The following is a 24,938-nucleotide window of genomic DNA, read 5'->3' as shown; positions in this document are numbered from 1 at the left end:
TAACATAAAATTCCACTTGGTGGCCAAAGGTACCTGCAATTAAATAAGATAATCCATGGTACTCTCTGTATGAATAACACTTTATTAAAGGAGCACTATAAGCACTATAGGGTTATTAGGCCCCCCCCTCCCACTATGCTGAAGTGGTTTAAACCCCTACACAGCCACTTACCTTAATCCAGCACTGGTGACCTCTCCTCCCCCTGCCGACCTCAGCTCCTAATTCGCATGTGCGGCAAGAGCATTCAAACCGCCCATAGGAAAGCATTACTTAATGCTTTCTTATGGACATCAGCGTGTCCTCAATGCGATTTTCACATTGAGGATCGCAGAAGCGGCCTCTAGTGGCTGTCAGGGAGATTCTCTGAAACTATGTTTACAGCTGCAGGGTTAAAAATAGGGGGACCTGGCACCCAGACCACTTCATTGAGCTGAAGTGGCCTAGGTTCCAATAGTGGTACTTTAAGATACAAGATTAAAAGCACTCACATTGCATGTATTTATAATTGCCAAATAGGGTATCAAACCCAGCGTGGGAATGAGTCCTGTGGTCATTGGGATGCTTGTGAGGGATGGGATCTGCAATCTACCCAGCTGAAAGGTCCAGCACCAGCAAATGAACTGGCCTGCATTCCCCTTCGCCACCTGTTCAGCCTGGCTTTCGATTTTGTGAACTGGTTAGTTAGCTCGTGTTCAATCAGTCAAATTCGGTCATTCACCTCGTGTTTTGTAGAGTAAGGCTCAACTTTATCAGAGGCAATTATTTAGGTAATTAGGGAATTGCCTCTTAAAAACTGGAGCCTTATTGTAGGAATTGCCTCTTACTCTAAGCGAATGATCCAATTCAAATGACTGAACATGAGACAGTATGAGAAATCGAAAGTGAGGCTGAACATCGCTGCTGGATCATCATCTCCAAAGTCTGACAAACCATACTGAGGCAAACCAGCTTGCTCTTGATGCTAACTTTTAACTAGCCTTCACACTGTGGTGGACGTGCTGGGTAATCGCTCAACATTTCTTAAATAGGTGGCACAATTTGCTACCCTCTGCATCAGTAGGAAGGGCACTTCTCACCACCGGATGTAAAACATTGTACACTGTAGCAACCCCACCAAGTTGCCTAGGACAGCTCCCATATGCCTATAGGAAAAAAGTGCCATAAATCAGTCTTATAATTATATTATTGTTATCCCTGCCTTTTACTGCTTTAAATGACTTACTACATGTATTGTATCATACAAGCACTACAAAAATAAAGAATTTATAAAAAAAAATATAAGCGACAATCAAATTAGTTACACCAACAACAGATAAAAAACAAAAGGGCTAAAATAACAGAAGTCCTGGGGGCAGAGTCTAACAGCCAAGCGGACGGTCGCACGTTTATGGAGCTCCGGATCGCAAGAGACATAACTAACCGATTTTCGGCACCCAAACTACACACACGGGGCTCTACTGACCCCAAAAGGGCATGAACATTGGGGACATGTGGCGACAGGCTCAGGGCGCCCATGGACACAACATGGCGGCCATCACAGGGGATTGCTCAGACCTCTCAGACGACTTCTCCTATGGCACGGAGGAAGGCTACATACCAGCTCCAGCGCCTCCACCACCACCGCCTCCCTCGACGAAGCAGGACTCAGCTCCGGTGACAATCACAATATTAAAAGAGCTACTGGCAGACCTGAAGGGCCTGACAGGCCGCATCGGAGCGCTGGAAACTACCTCACACTCCTGCATACAGCAGATCACAACTCTGCAACAAGAGGTCAGTGATCTGAAAAAGCAAAACCTCACCTATGAAAGCCGCTTTGCCGCACTGGAAGATGCCCGCCACCGAAACAACTTGAAAATAAGAGGAATCCCTGAAAGCATACGAAACGCAAAGCTTTAACACGTGGTGAGAAGACTGTTCACAGCCATACTAACACCCAAACAAGCCAAAGCAATAGTGGCGGAGGGCATATTCCGGGTGCCCAAACCAGCAAAAGCACCACCAACGACATCCAGGGACCTGATAATCCAATTCCAAAATGGAAAAGATAAAGCAGCTGTAATGAATGCGCTAAAGGGCACCTCACCATACTCTTTCGAAGACATGTCACTCACATTTTTCGCAGACCTAAGCGGCAACACTATGGCATGGCGCCGAGAACTGAGACTGCTCACCTCTCTTCTCCAAAAGCACAAGATAAACTATCGCTGGTGCCCCTCTCGATCACTGTCCATCACCCATGGGGGTACAACCCACGTCGTCAGAGACCTCCAAGAAGCCACCACGACCCTGCAGCGCCTAGGAATAAGTCAACACTCCCTTAACAGGGACTCCCAGAACACAGCTGGAACTCAGGGACATCTATAGAATTTGTGCCCAGACAGGCTACATCGGATGCATCCACCAGAGACAAAACCAGACCTCAAACGGGACTGCCACTTACAGGCCCGGAATGGGACTCTTGCACTTAAGCAACCATATCCCCGCAAGTCACATAAGACCACATTCTATCAACAGCGGCGCCGGAGTAATGCTGAGCCGGGACTGGGGCATCGGCTGACACTTTGGCCATGGACTTTGGCACAACGGAACCATAAGGCTATAGCACATTATTTTAATTTATCGCTGGTATTATTAATCTGATGTTTATCAGGACTACGTTTTATTATAGGATAATACTATAGATCACTATTGTATCCTAGCAGGTTGCATAACTTCTTGCTAATCGAATGGTCATTAAGAGTAGGGCACACTTGGTACACAAAGGCACACAAAGATTACACAAAGATTGATTGTAAATGAGGTGTAGTACCGCCTTAAAATATACTCCCGCACACAGTCAACTTATAATAGCGAGCACACATGTAGAAGATGCACTAAGCCTCTGCCTAGCACACCACACAAGCATAGAATAACCCAAGCCTGTATACGTAAATAGATGTTGAACTTTTAAACATTTAGCATGTACCACAAAAACATAGCATTAACCCAAATCACAGACAGGAAAAACACGCATGTTTCTCACGTTTCATATGTTATGCCAAATCTACTGTTTTAACCTTCTCTTAACTTACTTTAAAAAAAAAAATGTCTATTCTTATGAAAAGCCATACTTGTTCTGCCTGTCACCATACTACGTGAGACTGCTATTGGGGCAGAGTAGGTGTACTGTTATTTCATGCACAACGAAAAATAAAGAATTAAAAAAAAAAAAAAAAACAACAGAAGTCCCAATCACTTTCTTTTCAAAGTAAAACTTCTGCCCAGGGGGTATCTGGTAAGAAAAGTGGTGACTCACTTAGAATTAGATTCTGGCCCCAGGCAAGTACAATACACATCTCAGTATCATTAGATATAGTTATCCTGAGGATTACCAAGCCTGGTCCAAAGGTGGAGAGAAGGCTTATCTATAGAGACAATAAGTGACCACCCCCTTGTGTTCCAGACCAATATCAATCCAAATAGAAACTTTTTCTTCTATCTCCTCTTTTGTACTTGCCCCAGAAATAATAATTGCATCTATGAATGGGTTGCCATTTTTCCATTACATAGATATGGTACACTTCTTACTTGTGACCTAAAATATCGGACATCACAATCCTGCCCAAAGGCGTAAGTTACGCAACTCATGTTTAGACTTGATTAGAAGACTGTGCTAGTCCCATTCTAAATATAATAAAAAAGAGGCTTAGTTATTAATCTGTGGGTAAGTATTAATGTATCTTTTGGCTATGATACTGGAACACAAGGCTAATGGCCATGAACATATCAAAAGACGTCCGATCAAAGAGGAAATCTAGACATATGGCAAATGATAGTTTATACTGAAACCAGACTTTCAGGCCACTTATGTGTGACTTCACACCTTACAGGTCCCAGCTTCAAAGAGGAATTTAGGTTGTAAACCTTCTGCCCTCCCATACAATCAAATTAACCCCTTTTGGAAGTGACAATACCACCTCTACCAAGCACTCAGTACATCTATGCACTACACACAACAATAAATGACAATATTCCATAGTGAAACAATGAATTATGCACCCTTGCCATGACATGGATGGTTCTGGTAGTGTAGCTCCTTGTACTTGTGAGGACCTACTTCATTTAAACAGTCTAGTTACTACATTTTGCAGGGCTTTGCTTTTTCTGCAACTTTTTACTGAATGCACTGACACTATGTATCTCTTGCCTTTGAAGTTTAGAATATAATACAGGAATTCTCTTACTAGGTGGTGAGTCAGACATTTTTCCCCAAGGTTGTCGCTGCTGATTCTGCTGACCCATTGTGCTTCTATCTGCAGCTGAAGCTTAAACAAAGAAAAAGTAGATGCACTGAATGGACTAAAATAGATTCAGAGCACTAATTGTTTTAGAAAAATAAAATATTTTGTATAATTTGTTTACAGCTAAAAATCTGCAGTGCTTTCAGCCCCCTTCTCCCTGTGAATCACTTTACTGCCTGTTCCCCCAAGTAAATCTCCATTAAGTAAAACTACTGAGAAGATTAATTCTCTATTAGTTAACCACTTAAGGACTGAGTAAATTGTACATATTTGATGCTCTAATTTTCCAAAACACCAAATACCCTGAACACAAATATTAGTGTTTCAAAACAGTGAAATGTATAGCAATAATATTGCCACTGAAAGTGCTGTTTGTGTGTGAAAAATGCAAAAAACTTCACTTACTGACATCGTTGTAATACAATTTACCATTTTGAAACACTAATATTTGTGTTCAGCGAAGTCACCCAAGTAAAACAGTACTGGTATTACGGTGTAGTGGAAAGTTACAAGGATAAATATAGGGTTGCAAATCAAATTCTCTGGACTTTCTGCCTGGATTGTCAGACACGTCCCTCAAATTTTAATTAATAAAATCACATAATTGTGTTAAAACAATTACATAAATATACACGTAGAATTGTAATACATATATGTATTTACATTTTACATGTAAACGTATGTAAATATATATAAAATTGGATATTCCTGCACTCCAACTATATATATATATATATATATATATATATATATATATTGCCTGGTGCCCAGTCACAATGCAATATACAGAAATAGAAAAATAATACCGGCACTCTAGGTCTTCCAAAAGTCGTTGGTTTATTGTAAGTCAATCCAGAGGGTCAACGTTTCAGCTCCCGTTTGAAGCTTTCATCAGGACACATAAAAATCATATTATGAGGTAGGCAGACAATGTAATAGAGCAGCAGGAAATGCCAACAGAATGCTGGGTTGTATAGGGAGAGGTATTAGCAGTAGAAAGAGGGAAGTGCTCATGCCATTGTACAGAACACTGGTGAGACCTCACTTGGAGTACTGTACACAGTACTGGAGACCCTATCTTCAGAAGGATATTGATACCTTAGAGAGAGTTCAAAGAAGGGCTACTAAACTGGTTCATGGATTGCAGGATAAAACTTACCAGGAAAGGTTAAAGGATCTTAACATGTATAGCTTGGAGGAAAGACGAGACAGGGGGGATATGATAGAAACATTTAAATACATAAAGGGAATTAACACAGTAAAGGAGGAGACTATATTTAAACGAAGAAAAACTACCACAACAAGAGGACATAGTCTTAAATTAGAGAGACAAAGGTTTAAAAATAATATCAGGAAGTATTACTTTACTGAGAGGGTAGTGGATGCATGGAATAGCCTTCCAGCTGAAGTGGTAGAGGTTAACACAGTAAAGGAGTTTTAAGCATGGGTGGGATAGGCATAAGGCTATCCTAACTATAAGATAAGGCCAGGGACTAATCAAAGTATTTAGAAAACTGGGCAGATTAGATGGGCCGAATGGTTCTTATCTGCCGTCACATTCTATGTTTCTATGTTTCTATTATAAAATGACAGGCTTAAATAGGACTAGAAATCACAGACACTCACCAAAAAACAGCTGCTGCTTATTTCCTCCGATGCACGGCGTCTATTCGGCACTTCTGCGCATGCGTGCCATTACAAAAATCATCTCCCCGTCATAGATGAGCTGGTGTCCTCCACGTGACCCGGTTGCGCCACGTTGCCATAGTGGCCGCAGTAAACACTGCGGCCAAAGGCAACATTGTGTCTCTGCATGCCGGGGGGAGAAAACTACTCCTACTATCAGTGGAAGATCCACCAAGAGAATAGACCGGGGATATAGTTTTGATATGTTCTGAATAGTCATTTGTAACTCTTCAGAAGTGCTATGCTCTTGAAATAATTTGTTCTGAATAGTCATTTGTAATTCTTCAGAAGTGTTATGCACTTGAAACTTCACAGTCTAAATATTTCACTTAATTGTCAATTATTGTTTTTTTATATTTCACCATATCCATAGTACTATGTAAAATTGACATAGCTGAATTGACACTTTTTCTACTTTTTTCATTATTAATAGGTTGAACACGATCATTATTTTATTTATAAAATCACATGTATATTGTTACTCCATATAATATAGTTAGATTAATTACTATGTATATGTTATCACATAAAGTGTAGAGTTTAAAGATTAATTACTATGTATATGTTATCACATAAAGTGTAGAGTTGAATATATATATATATATATATATATATATATATATATATATATATATTACTATACATTCTTCACAAACATAATATACACATATACAGTATCACTAGACAGTATTACATTTTCACTTTAATATATGCACAGTAGTATTGCATTTATAGAGTTTAATATTCAGTAATTTGTTTCTCTTGTCATGTATCCATAACTTTTATCCCCCCATGCATGGCGGTCTCGGCAATTAGCAACCGAAATATATCCCCGGATCTTCCACTGATAGTAGGAGTAGTTCCACTGATAGTAGGAGTAGTTTTCTCCCCCCGGCATGCAGAGACACAATGTTGCCTTTGGCCGCAGTGTTTACTGTGGCCACTATGGCAACGTGACGCAACCGGGTCACGTGGAGGACCCCAGCTGATCTATGACGGGGAGATGATTTTTGTAATGGCACGCATGCGCAGAAGTGCCGAATAGACGCCGTGCATCGGAGGAAATAAGCAGCAGCTGTTTTTTGGTGAGTGTCTGTGATTTCTAGTCCTATTTGAGCCTGTCATTTTATAATATGATTTTTATGTGTCCTGATGAAAGCTCCAAACGGGAGCTGAAACGTTGACCCTCTGGATTGACTTACAATAAACCAATGACTTTTGGAAGACCTAGAGTGCCGGTATTATTTATATATATATATATATATATATATATGCATCTAAGTGTATTTTGTTACACACACACATAAATATATATCCCCCATATTTCATATATATATATATATATATATATATATATATATATATATAAAATCAAAATACAGTAAAAAGGAAATTACATATGTATATATAATTAATTTTTTGTTTTAATTATTTTATATTTATTTTTGTAATTTATATTATATATATATATATATATATATATATATACACACACACACACACACACAAGGTATGAATTGGGCACTCACCCTTAAATGGCTGTAACAGATTCTTGCCTTTGGTGCTGCCGGCGTCCAGGGTATATAAGCAAAGAAAAAATCGGAGCACTCCAAAAGGACTTTTTTTATCCGTGTTTACTGTGACAAACGGTTACATCAAATCATCGGATTTGATGATTTGATGTAACCGTTTGTCACAGTAAACACGGATAAAAAAGTCCTTTTGGAGTGCTCCGATTTTTTCTTTGAGATATATATATATATATATATATATATATATATATATATTAAATACACTCACACACACACCAAAATACCAGATTATTTCATACTGCAATACTCTGGTATTTGGCATCTTGTCTACTGGACTAATAAGGCTAATCCAATTTACACTATTATAATATATATCAATATTAATACTAATATATGTAATTATATTAATATAAAAGAGAGACAGAGAGCCAGAGAGAGAGCCCGAGAGAGAGAGAGAGAGAGGGAGAGAGGGAGAGAGAGAGAGACAGAGACAGAGACAGAGAGAGATAAAAAACATAAAATTCTCAAGTCTGAAGCATTTCTGAGCAAGACGACAGAATTCAAAGTTGAGTTGTGATTCAGGGGTTAAAGCGACATGAGTGTAGATCAGATTAAATGGTATAACAGCAAGAATAGAGGACTAAATATTGATTTGGGTTTCCTGTCCCACTACCAACACTTTACATGAGCACTCTCCCAGCATTACCTTACTGTTCTTTATGTATCAACATTTTAAAATGCATTCCTATATGTTTATTCTATCTATATACAAAGTACTATGTGTAGACCTATGCTTTCCCATACTCGTATGCATGTATGCTTATATATATATATTACTGTGCATTTATATTTTTGTATATGAGTTTATGTGCATGTATGTATGTGTTTATGTATATGTACATGTGTTTATGCGTTCACATATACATATGTGTGTGCGCATGTACAAAGTGTACCATCCTCTGCACTGTCTGCTTGTTTGTTTTTCTTCTCCCTTTCTCCCCCCTCACTCTGCTCTTCAGAAAGATATTTATGACCCTCCGCAAAAATGGTGTCTATTTTCTAACAAACCTGTGTCTTATCTACACTCATGTCGCTTTAACCCCTGAATCACAACTCAACTTTGAATTCTATGTGTCGTCTTGCTCAGAAATGCTTCAGACTTGAGAAAGGGAGGTTCGCCCGAAAGCTTGTCATTAAAAAATTGTGTTAGTCCAATAAAAAAGGTATTACAAGATATAAAATTGTATCTGTTTTTTACATCTACATCACTGGACTAAAACGGCTACAATCTCTACTTGAACTATATAGTTCTCTGTGGGAAAAGCATATCTTATGGCTTGACTGGTTTGCAGATTTTTGTTAAACATTGTACTAACTATATATATATATATATATATATATATATATATATATATATATATTTTCCATTCATCTAATTATTATTACATAACCAGGCAGTAATTGTGCCCATGTGATCGCGCTCTGGCATCCGGGGGCCTGAATTGCTGGGGGAGGGCTGTCTGGCAGTCCTCCCGAAGTGGATCGTGGTGGAGGTAAGCATTTTGGACCTCCAGGGGCTGAGAGCTGTGACATCGTTCTATGCCATCACAACGGCTTTAAAGCTCATCATAATGGGCATGTCATAGAAAGCCGTAATGGCGTTAACATGAGCTAGCGGTCATGGCTCTCTGCTCTTCTCTCGGTGTTGGCGCACATAAACTAGACAGCCACGCTGACAGAAAGTTTTCAAACTTACCTTTGTTGTGGCGGACAGCAGCCCGGTCTCCCTCTGTTCCGGTCCCCAACGGGTGCAACGTTCCTTGGAACGCCAGCCGCTGCGGTTGAGGATTTTATAATAAACTACCTTCACCCACATTAAAGAAGGCGTCAACATGTGTGCGACATCACATCATAGATGTGCACTCACTTTTTGAGGTCAAAAACAGACAGAGCCTAAAGAGGGTTATTTAAACCCAAATTACCTTTTTGCTAGTGCCCTTTTGTGGTTTCCACTAGCTGGTTATCCGAGAGTGTGTTCCTGATCGTGTTTTTCTGGTATTTGACTTTGGCTTTGTTTTGACTTCCCTGATTCCTGGTATCCTTGACTTCTGGCTTTCCTCATCATTGCATCTCATTCTGTGTCCCTGACCTCGGCGAGTATTTTGACTATTGTCGGGTACGTTAAGTCCGGCCATTCTAAGGTCCGGTTAGAAGTTATCCTTAGTCTTTAGGTGTGTACAATTCTGCGTGCTGGATCAACTATAATCCTGACACTAGCTCAGTTTCTCTCACTAGAAAAACTACCAACACAATGCTGCCAGTTCACTCTATTAGTGTTCCAGCAACAGGAAATGAAATAAAAAAACCTGACAAGTAATCCTATTTACAGATTGTCAATGCCATCCCCCCAAAACAATCAATATCAACAATGATTGGTCCATTATTTTGGTCACAGGATTAGTCAGAAAACTGCTCATTGGATGCAGTGTTGCATACGTGATTACCAAATGACATTCAGTCAGTGAGCCATTCGGTAGATAGCGAGTTTGTTTTCTTTTTCTGACTAAATGAACAAAAATCCCAATTTACAGACATTTTGAAGATCTCCCCAAGACAAATGCATACATCTGATCTCATTGCTTCTCTAATTTATGTTCCGATTTATTTTATTTATTATTGCTATTTATAAAGCGCCAACAGATTCCGCAGCGCTGTACAATTAGTGGAGAAACGTAAAATATATACAGACAAATACAAGAGGTAAGAGAGCCCTGCCCGTAAGCTGATATCTAGCCATTGGAGCTCTTTTATACAAAGTGCTTGGCTAGATGGCCCGTGAGCTTACAATCTAAAGGAAACCATGGGGATTTGAGACAAGAGGTAGCAGGGGAAGTTTGGAGGTGATGGTTGAACGAGTTAACAGAGAAGCAGCTATTGGTAAGATATTAGGGGAATGATTGATTTGATGACAAGTATTCTAAGTGTAAGAAGCTTTTCAAAGCTATTTTCTCAAGAACTTGGCTGTACATAGACATTAACGAGGGATGAAAAATAATCATTTTATTGCCAACTCTGTTAAGGTTACCTCTCACTAAAATTCTCAATCTCTCTCTCTCCTCTGGTATATTTCCATCGCCCTTCAAACATGCAACTGTAACCCCAATTCTAAAGAAGCCCAATCTTGACCCTAACTCCCCATCCAACTATCGTCCTATCTCGCTACTGCCTTTTGCATCCAAGATCCTTGAAAGAATTGTGTATGCGAGATTGACAGACTTCCTCGAGTCCAACTCTCTGCTAGACCCGCTTCAGTCTGGTTTCCGCGCTAAGCACTCTGTGGAAACGGCACTGACCAAAGTATCCAATGATCTACTCGCTGCAAAATCTCGTGGTCACTACTCTATCCTAATTCTCCTTGACCTGTCTGCGGCTTTTGACACTGTTGATCATCAACAGCTTCTACTCATCCTCCGCAATATCAGTCTACAAGATATTGCTCTCTCCTGGTGCTCCTCCTACCTCTCCCAGCGCTCTTTCAGTGTTTCTTTCTCTGGATCTGCTTCTTCTCCCCAACTCCTCTCTGTTGGTGTCCCCCAAGGTTCAGTCCTTGGTCCCCTACTGTTCTCCATCTATACTGCCTCCCTTGGTAAACTCATTAGCTCCTTTGGCTTCCAATATAATTTCTATGTGGATGACACGCAAATCTACCTGTCCTCTCCCCGTCCCTGTTGACTAGTGTCTCTGACTGCCTCTCTGCAGTTTCTAACTGAATGGCTGTCCACTTCCTTAAACTAAACTTGACCAGAACTGAAATTCTGGTCTTTCCTCCCTCAAGTGTTGTTACTCCTGTGTCTGTCTCCCTCCAAGTCAACGGTGCTACCATGAGCTCCACCACGCTGGCTCGCTGCCTAGGTGTTCTCTTTGACTCCGACCTCTCCTTCAAGCCTCATGTTCAATCCATCGCCAAATCCTGTCATTTCCATCTCAAAAACATTGCGCGCATCCGCCCCTACTTAACGCCAGATGCGACTAAGGTGTTGGTCCATTCCACTGTCCTTTCTCGCCTTGACTACTGTAATCTGCTTCTCAGTGGTCTTACGTGCTCCCAACTTGCGCCGTTACAGTCCATAATGAATGCGGCGGCGAGGCTCATCTTCCTGTCCGCCCGCACCTCCTATGCCTCACCCTTCTGTCAGTCCCTACATTGGCTTCCTATAAAATATAGAGCTCAATTTAACATTCTGGTTCTTGCTTTCAAATCGCTACATAATGCTGCTCCCACCTATCTCTCCTCCCTTATACACAAGTATGTCCCGTCTAGGCCCTTACGATCTGCTGAAGACTTACGTCTATCTTCTGTCCGTACTCCCACCTCTGATGCTCGCCTTCAAGATTTCTCGAGGGCTGCACTGTTCCTGTGGAACTCGCTTCCCTCCTCCGTTAGATGCTCACCCAGTCTCCACTCCTTCAAAAAATCGTTAAAAACCCACTTCTTCATAAAAGCGTATCAATTAAACTGTTAATAGCTCCCAACTGTTTCCGCTTCTGCAACTGTCACTAGTCTAATACTATCCTTACCTTTTGTGTCATTTTACCCCACTCCCTCTAGCATGTAAGCTCATTGAGCAGGGCCCTCAACCCCTCAGTTCCTGTGTGTCCAACTTGTCTGGTTACAACTACATGTCTGTTCGTCCACCCATTGTAAAGCGCTGCGGAATTTGACGGCGCTCTATAAATATCATAATAATAATAATAATAATAATAATAATAATAATAAAGGTCCCCAAGTGCGGTTAATTATTACATAGTCAAATAATTTAATCAGAACAATTACATTTGGCAAATCTTGAAGAGTTGAACCAGCATTTTTATTAACTCACAGGTTTAAAAAAAAAAACAAAAAACATTCCAATGAAATCAATAGTTGTACCCTTTGCTCAGAGATGTTTAATTATACCTCACATCTGATATAAGGGAACCTTTAAGCTTCCATAGTTATTAATGCACTGCAGATACAGATAATTAAAGTCTATGCCATCACAATAATCTGTTCTTTAAGATTCTAAAAGATTCCCAATCCACTTAAAGGAACATTCCAAGGATCATAAACACTACAGCACACTGTAGAAGTTATGGTGCCAGAAGTGATGAACGGTTTGATCATTTTCATTGGGCACTGGTCTCCTACATGGAGTTTCTGTTAGCCCCCCTGAGCTAAGGTCTACAGTGCAGGGCTGGATCACTGTCTTTGAGCTTCAGCGTTGCCATGTCAGCCAATAAGCTAAGCCCTAAGCTTCTGGCTCCCCAGTTGTCTGCTTGAAAGCTGGGAGCGTGTAACAAGGTAAATTTTTTAAATAGTCAATTTCTATTGAAATCTACACTTTTTGCAAAAAGAAAAAAATAGGATACGCTCTTCACACAAAGATTTTTATTGAGTTAAAGTGCTTTAGGGGTCTGGAATGTCTCTTTAATTATGTCTGACCCTCTACCAAGTATGGTGTTTCATAACAAGCAGATATCAAGATGATAGTTTCTAGATAATGTAAAGATTTAAATGACTGGAAGCGTGAAGTCTTATACGCTTCTAACTTGAAAAAATGCCAGGTGACGTCATGCAGTCATCAACATGTCAAATATATCTTAATTTACAAGGCTACATTTCTTTTAGGTATTGGTCCAAATGATTAAACCCAGCTATTTAGTGCTCAATATGAACATTTATTTGTTAAAATTATTATTTCTTTAAGATGCCATCATCATATGGCTCATAGAATTATTTGAGAGTTGATTGTAGAGCCCCTAACAGAAAGTTACAACATAGTTTTTGTAATAATGTCATAGCAATGAACCACCATTCTCAACAAGTTTGGTCTGGTCTCAGGTTTACAAAGTGCAAGAGTCTTAAAGGAGAACTGTTAGTTCTCTGAAATCTACACCACTAAACAAAACATTGAAACTAATCTATGACTTGTGTAAAAATACAGCTCTGGAGGGGGCGACGCCTGAACGCCAGTGAGAACGGTCGCATGAACAGATCGCTCCGAGCACCACAAGGAGAAAAAAAAAAACTATTACACTACCCCCCCACCCCATCAAAACGACTGTAGTGTATTTTAACGCTACATGGGGCGAAAGGGGAAAAAAAACGACACCAAACAAGCCTACCTCTGGGCTCACGATCGGGAGTCAATCGGGAGATGTGGAGTCAAGCACGAGGCGCCAGCAGAGCCAACATGGCGGGAGATGTGGAGTCAAGCACGAGGCGCCAGCAGAGCCAACATGGCGGCACTGCATGGCGGCTGCTCAGACTTCTCCGAAGAATTGTCTGAAGACATGGATGAGGAGGACCAGCCGACCCCAACCCAGTTACGGAAGGCGAAAAAGTGGCACAGGAGCGGGCTCAGAGCCGGCAGCCCTAAAGGCACTGTTAGCAGACCTGCAAAAACACATCCACGAGGATGTCATGGCGCTACGTGCGGACCTGAGAGGCCTGACAGGCCGCATCACGAAACTGGAGGGAAGCTCACAGTCCCAAGCCCAGGACATTGGCACTCTACAACAGACAGTGCAGAACCTACAATTGCAGACCCTGCAACATGAACGCCGCCTGGCGGCTCAAGAGGACTCCAGGCGCAGGCATAACAAAGATTAGGGGGGTCCCTGAAGCGGTACCAGAAACTGAGCTGCCGAAAGTCACGGGGCGCATACTATCAGCAATACTGCCGCACAGACAAGGCAAACCAATCACCCCAGAGGAGATCTTCAGGGTCCCCAAGTCACTGAGGGCCCCGGCCACCGGCACGAGAGATGTAATAGTCACCTTTCGCAGCGGCAGGGACAAGGCAGCGGTCCTCTCAGCCCTACGGGGCAAAACCCCTTTCCACTTTGAGGCCATGGACCTGGCCTTCTTTGCAGACCTGTCCAGCGGCACCCTAGCCTGGCGGAGGTCACTGCGCCCTCTCACCTCCATGCTACAACAGCACAAGATTGACTACTGCTGGCGGTCCTCCCGAACCCTGATAGTACTGAAGGGGACGAACACGCACATCGTCCAAGACATTCAAGACGCTCCAGCCCTACTGCGCACTCTAGGCCTGCCGCAAGACTCTCTCTCCCAAGAGGGGCCACACAACAACGCTTCCCCAACCCACACCTAGAACCCGGCAATTCATACGCAGCGATCACCACTTAAGGTATTCACTCCACATCACACGAGGGGTCCCTGGCTTCCCACCAGGCCAACAAGGGTACAACATGCTCTCGACGCTGCCACCAGCAATGCCCCCTTTCTTTCACTGCGTGTGGGACACGGATCACCGGCACAAGGCATCACTGAGCTTCCACTCGACATCGGCTGGTGACACGGATGCCCAGACAGATGCACGGACTCAGAGACTGCACCCTCTGCTGGAAGCATACATATGCCGCATCCCCAGGAACATTTGGCAATCATAGCTACAGCCTTCAACCCACAAGAGCAGTAGAATGACCATTAATCCCAAGAGCACCCCAACCAGGGACACAAAGCTTTTTCCTCTGCTGAGCACAGGCTGAAGGGAAACACAAAACGCAGGGTAAGCCTGATAAACCCTGCTCAAACCCCTTCTGCCACAATGGACGCAACCCAGTTCCTTCTGCAGCCTGACACTCATGAGACTCATTACATGCCCGATATTTCCTTCCCTCCTGTTATATATGTTATATACGTTATATATGTTATTACCTCGCTAGTTACTTACTAGATATAACAACACAGGCGTCTCACATGTTTAAACCAAGCAGTCAGCCTATGTGTACTTAAGCACAGTGTACCTAAAAGTGAAGCTTCGAATGATCATGCTACATGTTTTTATCGCTGTGCTCTATCAGGCAGCAACGTAAGAAACACTAAAAAGCAACCATACTGAGTCAGTAAAAACAGATAGGCATGCTCTCGCAGTGCCCATGAAGGTGCACCTATCATTGACGCACATACTTTAAGCCTACTCACTTAATCACACCCACATGCATGACCTAACGTACACACCAATAATATTCTCCTTTTTTTTTTTATATTAAGCGTAGCTCTCGGTATTGGGTACCCTAACTACAGTTAAGTCGTTTTGACACGCAGGATCGAACACATCGGCAACTTACGCTATGAGCCCTAACCAATCGTACACTACTGAGGGCAGTAAAAAGAAGCGCATGTATAAGCTTGTTTAAAACAACCTATAAAAATGTGCAGCCACATGGTTTAGGCAAACGTAGTTTACCCACACAATGCAAGGCTAACCTGATTAGTGCTGTATAAACGTTTACTCTCTTGAAAAGGCAATGCCACATAGCCCCAACCTTCAACACCACTCCTACTGTTGTAGGCATAACTAGCCTAGCCTCCTCGTCTACACACGACCTTTGAAGCATAAACTGCTACACTGCTGGGTAAGAGCTACAGGGAGATGTTTCCCATGTTTAATATAAGCTAGCCTATCCTCCTAAAATGTTGAAGCATGTTACTTCTATTCTACCATAAAATTGTGCTGTCAATTGTATGCCACAATGATGTTTAACACTGTTAAGGTCTGGCTTGTCACAGTTGTCGTGGCTTCCACAAGCGTATTGTTATGCTTTGCACAGAAAAAATAAAGAATAAAAAAAAAAAAAAAATACAGCTCTGATGCATCAAGGCATGGACTCCACAAGACCTCTGAATGCGTCCTGTGGTACCTGGCACCAAGATATTAGTAGAAGATCATAAATGAGAAAAGTAAAACAAGGATTAGTTAGATTAAAAACAAAAGAAGGAAGGTATGTAGAAGAGGATAAAGGTCTAGCTGACTGCCTCAATAAATATTTTTGTTCGGTATTTACAGATGAAAATGAAGGAAAGGGACCTCAGTTAAGAAAAAGGATAAATGAGTCATTTATTACACGTGAGTTTATAGAGGAAGAGGTTCTATTTCAACTGTCAAAAGTAAAGACAAATAAGTCAATGGGACCTGATGGAATACACCCAAAGCTATTAAAAGAGCTTAGTGGTGTACTAGCAAAACCATTAACAGATTTATTTAACCAATCATTGATAACAGGAGTAGTCCCAGAAGATTGGAAGTTGGCGAATGTTGTGCCCATTCACAAGAAAGGTAATCGGGAGGAGTCGGGCAACTATAGGCCAGTAAGCCTTACTTCAGTAGTGGGGAAAGTGATGGAAACCATGTTAAAGGATAGGATTGTAGAACATCTAAAAATACATGGATTTCAAGATCAGAGACAACATGGATTTACTCCAGGCAGATCATGCCAAACTAATCTTATTGATTTTTTTGATTGGGTAACTAAAATTATAGATCAGGGTGGTGCAGTAGACATTGCTTACCTAGATTTCAGTAAGGCTTTTGACACTGTTGCACACAGAGGGTTTATCAATAAAATGCAATATTTAAGTTTGGATTCCAATTTTGTTGAATGGGTAAGGCAGAGGCTGAGTGACAGGCAACAGAGGGTTGTGGTCAATGGAGTATATTCGAAGCTTGGGCTTGTCACCAGTGGGGTACCTCGGGGATCTGTACTTGGACCCATTCTCTTTAATATTTTTATTAGTGATATTGCAGAAGGTCTTGATGGTAAGGTATGTCTTTTTGCTGATGATACTAAGATATGTAACAGGGTTGATGTTCCAGGAGGGATAAGCCAAATGGCTAATGATTTAGGTAAACTAGAAAAATAGTCAGAGTTGTGGCAACTGACATTTAATGTGGATAAGTGCAAGATAATGCATCTTGGACGTAAAAACCCAAGGGCAGAGTACAGAATATTTGATAACCTGAGTCCTAACCTCAACATCTGAGGAAAGGGATTTAGGGGTGATTATTTCTGATGACTTAAAGGTAGGCAGACCATGTAATAGAGCAGCAGGAAATGCTAGCAGAATGCTTGGTTGTATAGGGAGAGGCATTAACAGTAGAATGAGGAAAGTGCTCATGCCATTGTACAGAACACTGGTGAGACCTCACTTGGAGTATTGTACGCAGTTCTGGAGACCGTATCTTCAGGAGGATATTAATACCTTAGAGAGAGTTCAGAGAAGGGCTACTAAACTGGTTCATGGATTGCAGGATAAAACTTACCAGGAAAGGTTAAAGGATCTTAACATGTATAGCTTGGAGGAAAGACGAGACAGGGGGGATATGATAGAAACATTTAAATACATAAAGGGAATTAACACAGTAAAGGAGGAGACTATATTTAAACGAAGAAAAACTACCACAACAAGAGGACATAGTCTTAAATTAGAGGGACAAAGGTTTAAAAATAATATCAGGAAGTATTACTTTACTGAGAGGGTAGTGGATGCATGGAATAGCCTTCCAGCTGAAGTGGTAGAGGTTAACACAGTAAAAGAGTTTAAGCATGCGTGGGATAAGCATAAGGCTATCCTAACTATAAGATAGTCAGGGACTAATGAAAGTATTTAGAAAATTGGGCAGACTAGATGGGCCGAATGGTTCTTATCTGCCGTCACATTCTACGTTTCTAGATCCTTTAATTTCTGCAAGTTGCGGCCTACGTGGATCAGATTTGTTGTTCCAGCACATTCCACAGATATTCAGGTGGACTGAGATCTGGAGAATTTTAAAGCCCAGGCAACACCTTGAACAATTTGTCATGTTCCTCAAACCATTCGAAAACAATTTTTGCAGTGTGACAGAGTGCATTATCCTTCTGAAATAGGTCACCGTCATCAGGGAAAAACATTGCCATGAAGGTGTGTACGTGGTCTGCAATGAAGGGGTAGTACATGTCAAAGTACATCCACAAGAATGCCAGGACCCAAAGTTTCCCAGCACAACTGCTACTGCCTGTCTTCCTCCAATAGTGCATCCTGATGTCATCTCTTCCAAGGTAAACAACATGCACAAACACGGCCAGCCACCTGATCTAAAAGAAAACGTGATTTATCTTCCATTGTACCATGTATAGCTCTGATGCTCACGTCCCCCCAATGAAGGCACTTTCGACAGGGGGCAGGGGTCATCATGGGCATTTTGGCCTGTCTGTGACTATGCAGCCCCATTTGCAGCAAACTGTGATGCACTGTGAAACAACACATTTTTAGCAACTGAAGCTAAAATAACGCTTCTGTGTGATCAGACAAAACAGGCTAGTCTTTACGCCCCAAGTGCATCAATGAACCTTGGGCGCCCAAGACTCTGATGCCGGTTCACCGGTTGTCCTTCCTTGCACCACTTGTAGTACATATTATCCACTGCATACCTGGAATACCCCACACGATTTACCATTTTGGTGATGCTTTGACCCAGTCATGTAGCCATCACTATTTGGAACTTGTCAAACTCAGATCTTTTTGTTTGCCCATATTTCCTGCACCCAACACATGAAATTTAAGCACAGACTGTTTATTTGCTGCCTAATATACCCTACCCCTTGACAAGTGCCATTCAGTTATTTGTCAGTAGTTGTTCATTTTACCAGTCAGTGGTTTTAATGTTGCGGCTGATCAGTGTGTGTGTGTGTGTGTGTGTGTGTGTTATATGTGTGCAGTATATATGTGTCTTTATGTGTATCAGCATGAATTGTAGTACTACACATTGTAAATAAATTAATTTTCCAATAGGATGCAGTCTATCATGATTAGTCTGTATGTTTTTGCTGCAAAATACATTTCTCTTTCTGTAAATAGAAAAAAAAACAGAAAATAGTTGTTTGGATTGATATTCTTACCCAGTGTTAGGAGAGAATGAGGAGTCAAAGGTCAACTTCAATCCTTGGGCAAGCTGAACAGAAAAGAAATTCGGCAGTTTCGTTTACAATGTTCATAAAGAGAAAATTAGTTTTCCTGTAAGAAATCGGTCTAGTTTATTAAATACCTGATCTTCTACAGTGATCTCTGTTCCCAGTGTGTTGTCCGTGTTCCACTTTTCTGTGAATGTAAGACCATATTCTGACCACTTGTATTTAGTTTCCAAGCTGCCACTAACTTTTCCTGTTTCTGCATTTGCTGAACCTGAGCTTGTAAATTCCTGTAGAAGAGAAAAGTGTTTAATCCAAAAACTTGCTCTATAAATGTTCCAGATGTTTTCCAAAGGCCACAAGAAGTAGGAAATTGACATCACATATCCTGCTATTAAATAGAGTCCTATTGAAAACCGAGATATAGAGGTTGATGAATTTAGAGACTCATTTAGAAGTAAAACAAGATTTTCTGATCTTTTATCCCTAACAAATGACAATCTCGCTACCACTCACCTTTGATGAGATCATCAGTATTTATGATCTCAGCCAATCTAACGCTTGCCATAAGAGATGCATTGGGAGCCTACTGTGCGTAATGCTCTCAGCAATGTTCTTGCTGAGCAATGCTCTTTATTTTCTGCAGTATGGTGGTCGAACAGAGAAGGGGAAACTCAGAGGGGCAGGGACTCCAGCCCTCAGAACAATTTCATTAAAATCAAGTTTTGAGGGCAGAAAGTCATTTAGACCTTCCTTTACAATAAGCCCATGTATATTAAGTATATAGAGTATATTAACAAAAAAAAAAGCATACAGGTGGGATACAATATATATCTAAAGGAAATATAAACATCGCTATTCTATGCAAAATATAATTAAAAAAAAAAAAATAGAATTGCCTATGTTTTACGCCGCTATTTTGCAAAAGAGTGCCTAGTGGCTGTCAGTATTGCAGCCGCCAGAGGCATGATAACCCTGCAATGTCAACATTGCTGTACCTGCAGAAACCGCAATATGGCTGCATGGTTAAAACAGGGGTGACATGGTACATTGAGATGACGTGGTCTTGGTGCCAATATTATTTCTCTAAGATCATGGGCTAAAAGTTTTTTTTTCCTATACTTACCAATCCATTTTCAGATTTCGTTTTCATATCAAGCTTTACGAAGCCAAAACCTGAAATAAAAAAAGAAATTTAGATTTTGCATCAGCAATCAAAATTCAATTTGGTGTTAAGATTATGGGGGTTATCATGTAAATATGTAAGTGAGGATGGCTATGTAATGTTTTTATTAGGGTTTGTTTGGTAGCATGTGCAGTATACCTACACATGTACACCCCATGTACATATGCAACATATTCTCTGTTGTACTGCATACATGCTTTCAAAAATGGATTCTTTTTTCCCCCAGAATGTTAGATTTGTACAGAGGAGTACAGAGAGTTCTGAATGTTGCCAACAAACACTCCAAGCTTGATTTCTGATTCATTGCTCTTCTATTTTGAATGCATATTGTCAGCCTCCTCATTCTCTTTCTCCATTATTTTAGTATAACCAGCATTAGCGTTCGCTGAATTGAGCAAGGGGAGGCAAACCCTCCCCCCCGAATATGTATTTCGTTAGAGAATTACAAATCAGGCCTAAGTAGAGTGAGAGTGCCTACACATTATGGCTTTGTCCCCACTCCTCTGCCTAGAAATTATTTTGCGTTCAACTTGGGGGGGGGGGGGGGGGGGGTGTATTTCTTTATTTTTGTACTTATATGTACAAATCTGTTTTTTAATGGAACATGGAAAATAAATCTGACAAGTTATAATAAAGCATTGTTTTCTAAATATCTTCATAAACTTCCCCAATAAATCTTTATACGGTTATATTTTTACATTTCTTTGACTTAGAGGTAAAAGAAAGAGAGAGAGTAGCAGAATTTTTAATTGAAATCACAAATAAAAGGTTATAAGGCCAGCACTGAAAAAGTTAACAAGGGTTTCTATGGAGAGGTTTACACAGCCAATATCTCCTGGAGCTGTGAGGAATATGGACCAGCCACAAGTGCTGACCAATTAGAATTGGGAATCATTCCCCTTTTATGTAAGCTGTGCTCACTTCATTAACCAGATGGTACTCATCTACACCTATTTAATTCTCTGCCCTTCCCCCACCAATAGGATGGGTAAGCTTTTTTTACTGCCAACACTTACCATAGCCTTTGGTGAAGACATCTCGAGCAGATTTTCCCAAATCAGCGTAACTTGGAGGTATAGCCATGTTCTAAGGGCAAATAAAATTACTTAATTATACAGTAAAATGGTACAGTACAGATCATTCTAATAATGGAATAAATCATCAAGACACAATCCCATTTCTTGTGTCACCTAAAAAATATTGCATAAAACCAAAATGTAATGTGTCAGCATTTATGTTGGAATAAATTTTAAGATTCAGTAAGATCTGTAAATATACTAAAATGCACATCAATACACATATCCATACTATAACTACAGGGCATATTTCAACCAGAAAATATATATTTAGTTTTTTTTTCTAGTTTAAAACAATTTATTAGGGTTAAAGTGTGTCTGTGCAAATGCACAAAGAAAAATCTTAATTTCCAATAAAATTCCGCAAGTAATATGGACATCTCAATGTTGTGTTTATTCTACACTCTTTTGAGCTACTGCATTCATAGCAATATAGTCATCAAAAAAATGACAGTGTTTATGATTTCCATGGGATAACACATTTAAAGTCACGTATAACATTAATGCAGTTAACCACCAAAGCCCATAAAAAAAGAAGCAAGTTCTACATGAATCCCTGGTAAAGCTGTTTTATCTAAGCAGTATGTCAAAAATGATCCATCATACAAGCATGGCTAACTGTGCCTAAAGCCTTCTGGGTAATCTGGCATTTCAGTGAAAGCCCTAAGTATATTCAGATGTATTGTACACAAAATAGAGAAAACCAGATGAGAAGGAGAGTGGCAGAATTTCAGAGCTACAAATAGGCTGCACATTGTAGGCATGCACAACTAGAAGGATACACATTTTTGTATCCCTCTATTATAAATAACTGAGCTCTTTTAAAATGTGTCCACTGCATCAGGTATTGTTTTTAAATTGTGATGTTGTACTTTCTTCATTATAAAAGATTGTTTATAAAAAAAACACAAAAATAAAAGTGTGTCCACTCAAAGGGAAGTTCATTTAATAGAAGCTAGGTAAACTAGCTATTATCAACTGATTAAAGGAATACTACAAGCTAGATGTACCAAAATATGTTGCATTATGCAAATGGGTTTACATTATAAATCAGTTAAAATAAAAAAATACAATGTGCCCACCCCAGATCATAATTCTTTTGTGTCTAGGTTTTTACTGTGATTGTTGACAAGCATCGGCTGAAACCAGGAACACCCCGAGATCTCTCAACCATTGGCTGGTTTACTATTGACATGCACATTAATTCTGCACTCACAACAGTAGTTTATTACTGCCGCTTGTCACTTCATAAAAAGAATATAGACATGCCAATCACCATAAAACATTTTTATTTTTTTTAAAGGATGCTTGTAGGTTATGGTGTGAGGAGATCTCCTGTTCCGGTTACCCTTCTGACACAAGTGCCAAGATTTGCAAAAATCTCTTTAGCTATAAAATCACCCTCAAACAATTACATCAAAGGAGGAAACAATACTTCTCCCTGGGCACACATACTGCCAAGTGCTGACCTACACATCCCACAAGCCCCTACAGAGTGGAGAATTATGGGATCTGGTCAGCTCTACCATTGAAAATAATGAAATGGACATTACTGGGTAACTGGTTTCTGCCATTTCCTAGTGTGAGCAAAGTATTAGTGAAGTGTAAGTATATACAGATATATATTTTTATAGAATGTTTGAATGAAGTCATGTTTATGTGAAGGGTCATGTCGTGTGAATGCAGGTCTCTTTGTGCATGCACAGATATATTTTAACTAATGTCCCTCTCCAAATCATGAACCTCTCATTAGTCCACTCCTCCTTGGGTTCCAGTAGAATGGAAAACTCCCACTTATAATTTATTTTTAAAATAGTAAAATATTGCATATTTAATTAGTCCAGCTTTCTTGCTTTAGAGAAAAACAGGATTGATTAGTGCAGCAATAAGTAAAAAAAAATAAAATAATAAATAACAGAGCTCAGAGTTTTGGTTTTTTTTTTGTACTTTGTGGTGCATATCTAAAAAAAAATAAAAATAGAAGCAAGCATTTGTGCTAGGTGTTTTGCTCCAATTGGATAATTTGGGGGTTTACTCTGGATCCTGTTTTGAATGCACTGGCTAGAAAACATTTATTTTTGAGCTTACAACCGAATGTAGGCTAGTTTTTGCAAAACACATTCTGTACCCCAACATTTTATAATCTTCACCATTCGAAAATACTTCTTTCTAGTTGGTTCCTGAACCTGAGCAGCACCACATGCGTCCTCCCGAATAACCACAGCAAAGGCTTCTGGTAGTTCAGCTTTCGTAAATATAATGATGATAAAAAAAAACTACAACTCTCAGAACTGCTTGCACTGCACAGAACTGAGGCTGTGTACAGAGCTCTTTGAAATCTGCTAACCATCCCCTTTCCCACTACATTTAACAAGCGCAGTGCTGAATTAAACATGGTAAACAGTTGAGATTCTATAAACCATAAGCACCTGACTGGCCAAAGGACGTCCAGTAAACAAAGCTCAAAACTGATGTATAGGTATTATATTGGACAAATTTAATTAATCCATCATTTGCACAATGCAATCACCAACCCTCTAGTCATAAAATGTTACCCTAATGTTACCAGCATCACCCCAATTACCATAAACAATACAACCCGTTGTAGAGATTAGATTTCCAGAAGTGCCCTGGAGCCCTCATGGAGTAATTAGCTAAACCTTCCAACAGGATGCCAGAGAAGGAGGGCAGCAGGGCACTCCTAGCACCATGACCACTACAGAGAGTTGTAATGGTGATTGCGCCTAAAGTATTCCTTTAAATGCTATATTTGTTTTAACTTGAGCAAAGCAACATTATTGCATCACCTGATTTCAAATAAAAAAAAATTGTAAATGCAAGCATGTTTTACGTAGTTCAGCTGAGCATAGCTCTGTCCATTCCCACAATTAATGATGAATGATACATGATGCTGGGAATGACACTAAACTTCTTTACAGCAGGATCCACAAGAAATCCATTCCAGTCAGAGCTAAATGATACGCATCACTCAGTTACTGTACCTCTTCCTGCTTGCAGCAGTCTGGTCCTGAAGCATATAAGACCCAGATCATTGTTCCATATTCCCTACTACTTTGAAGCCACATGTGAAAACTTAAAAGGGCACGGTAAGCACCCAGACCACTTCAGCTCTCTGAAGTGGTCTGGATGGTCACGGTGTCCTTTTTGCACTTAGGACTGGATGGTTACGGTGTCCTTTGTTTACATTGCAGCCACTAGAGGGCTTCCTGAATTGAAACGGACCTTTAGTCAGATTTTATCTCAATAGGAAAGCATGGATTCAATGCATTCCTATGGGGACGTCTAAAGCGTGCGTAGCATTTACCGCGCATGCGCATTAGACCCTGATCATCGAGGGAATGAGGAGGGGACAGAGCATCGACCCAGTGCTGAGGGACATCTACTTTGGTAAAAGGTTAGTCAATAAAGGGTATTCCAGCG

General features: G+C 40.4%; 1 protein-coding gene across 1 annotated transcript in view; it reads right to left on the bottom strand.

Moving 5' to 3' along the window:
• The window catches only part of VDAC1 (voltage dependent anion channel 1), a 49,899-nt gene that overhangs the window by 10,077 nt on the left and 14,884 nt on the right, over positions 1-24,938 (bottom strand). The window contains exons 2-5 of the mRNA XM_063447485.1: positions 21,438-21,507; positions 20,362-20,411; positions 19,373-19,525; positions 19,227-19,279 (exon numbers count right to left, since the gene is read on the bottom strand). Coding sequence (XP_063303555.1) covers positions 19,227-19,279; positions 19,373-19,525; positions 20,362-20,411; positions 21,438-21,504 — 323 coding nt within the window. The 5' untranslated portion in view covers positions 21,505-21,507. The remainder of the gene's footprint in view (positions 1-19,226; positions 19,280-19,372; positions 19,526-20,361; positions 20,412-21,437; positions 21,508-24,938) is intronic.

This window comes from Pelobates fuscus, chromosome 3 (genome assembly GCF_036172605.1).
Source record: "Pelobates fuscus isolate aPelFus1 chromosome 3, aPelFus1.pri, whole genome shotgun sequence".
In the NCBI taxonomy this organism is placed as follows: domain Eukaryota; kingdom Metazoa; phylum Chordata; class Amphibia; order Anura; family Pelobatidae; genus Pelobates; species Pelobates fuscus.
Note: the sequence above shows the minus strand (reverse complement) of the source record. Positions and strands in the feature narration are given on the sequence as shown.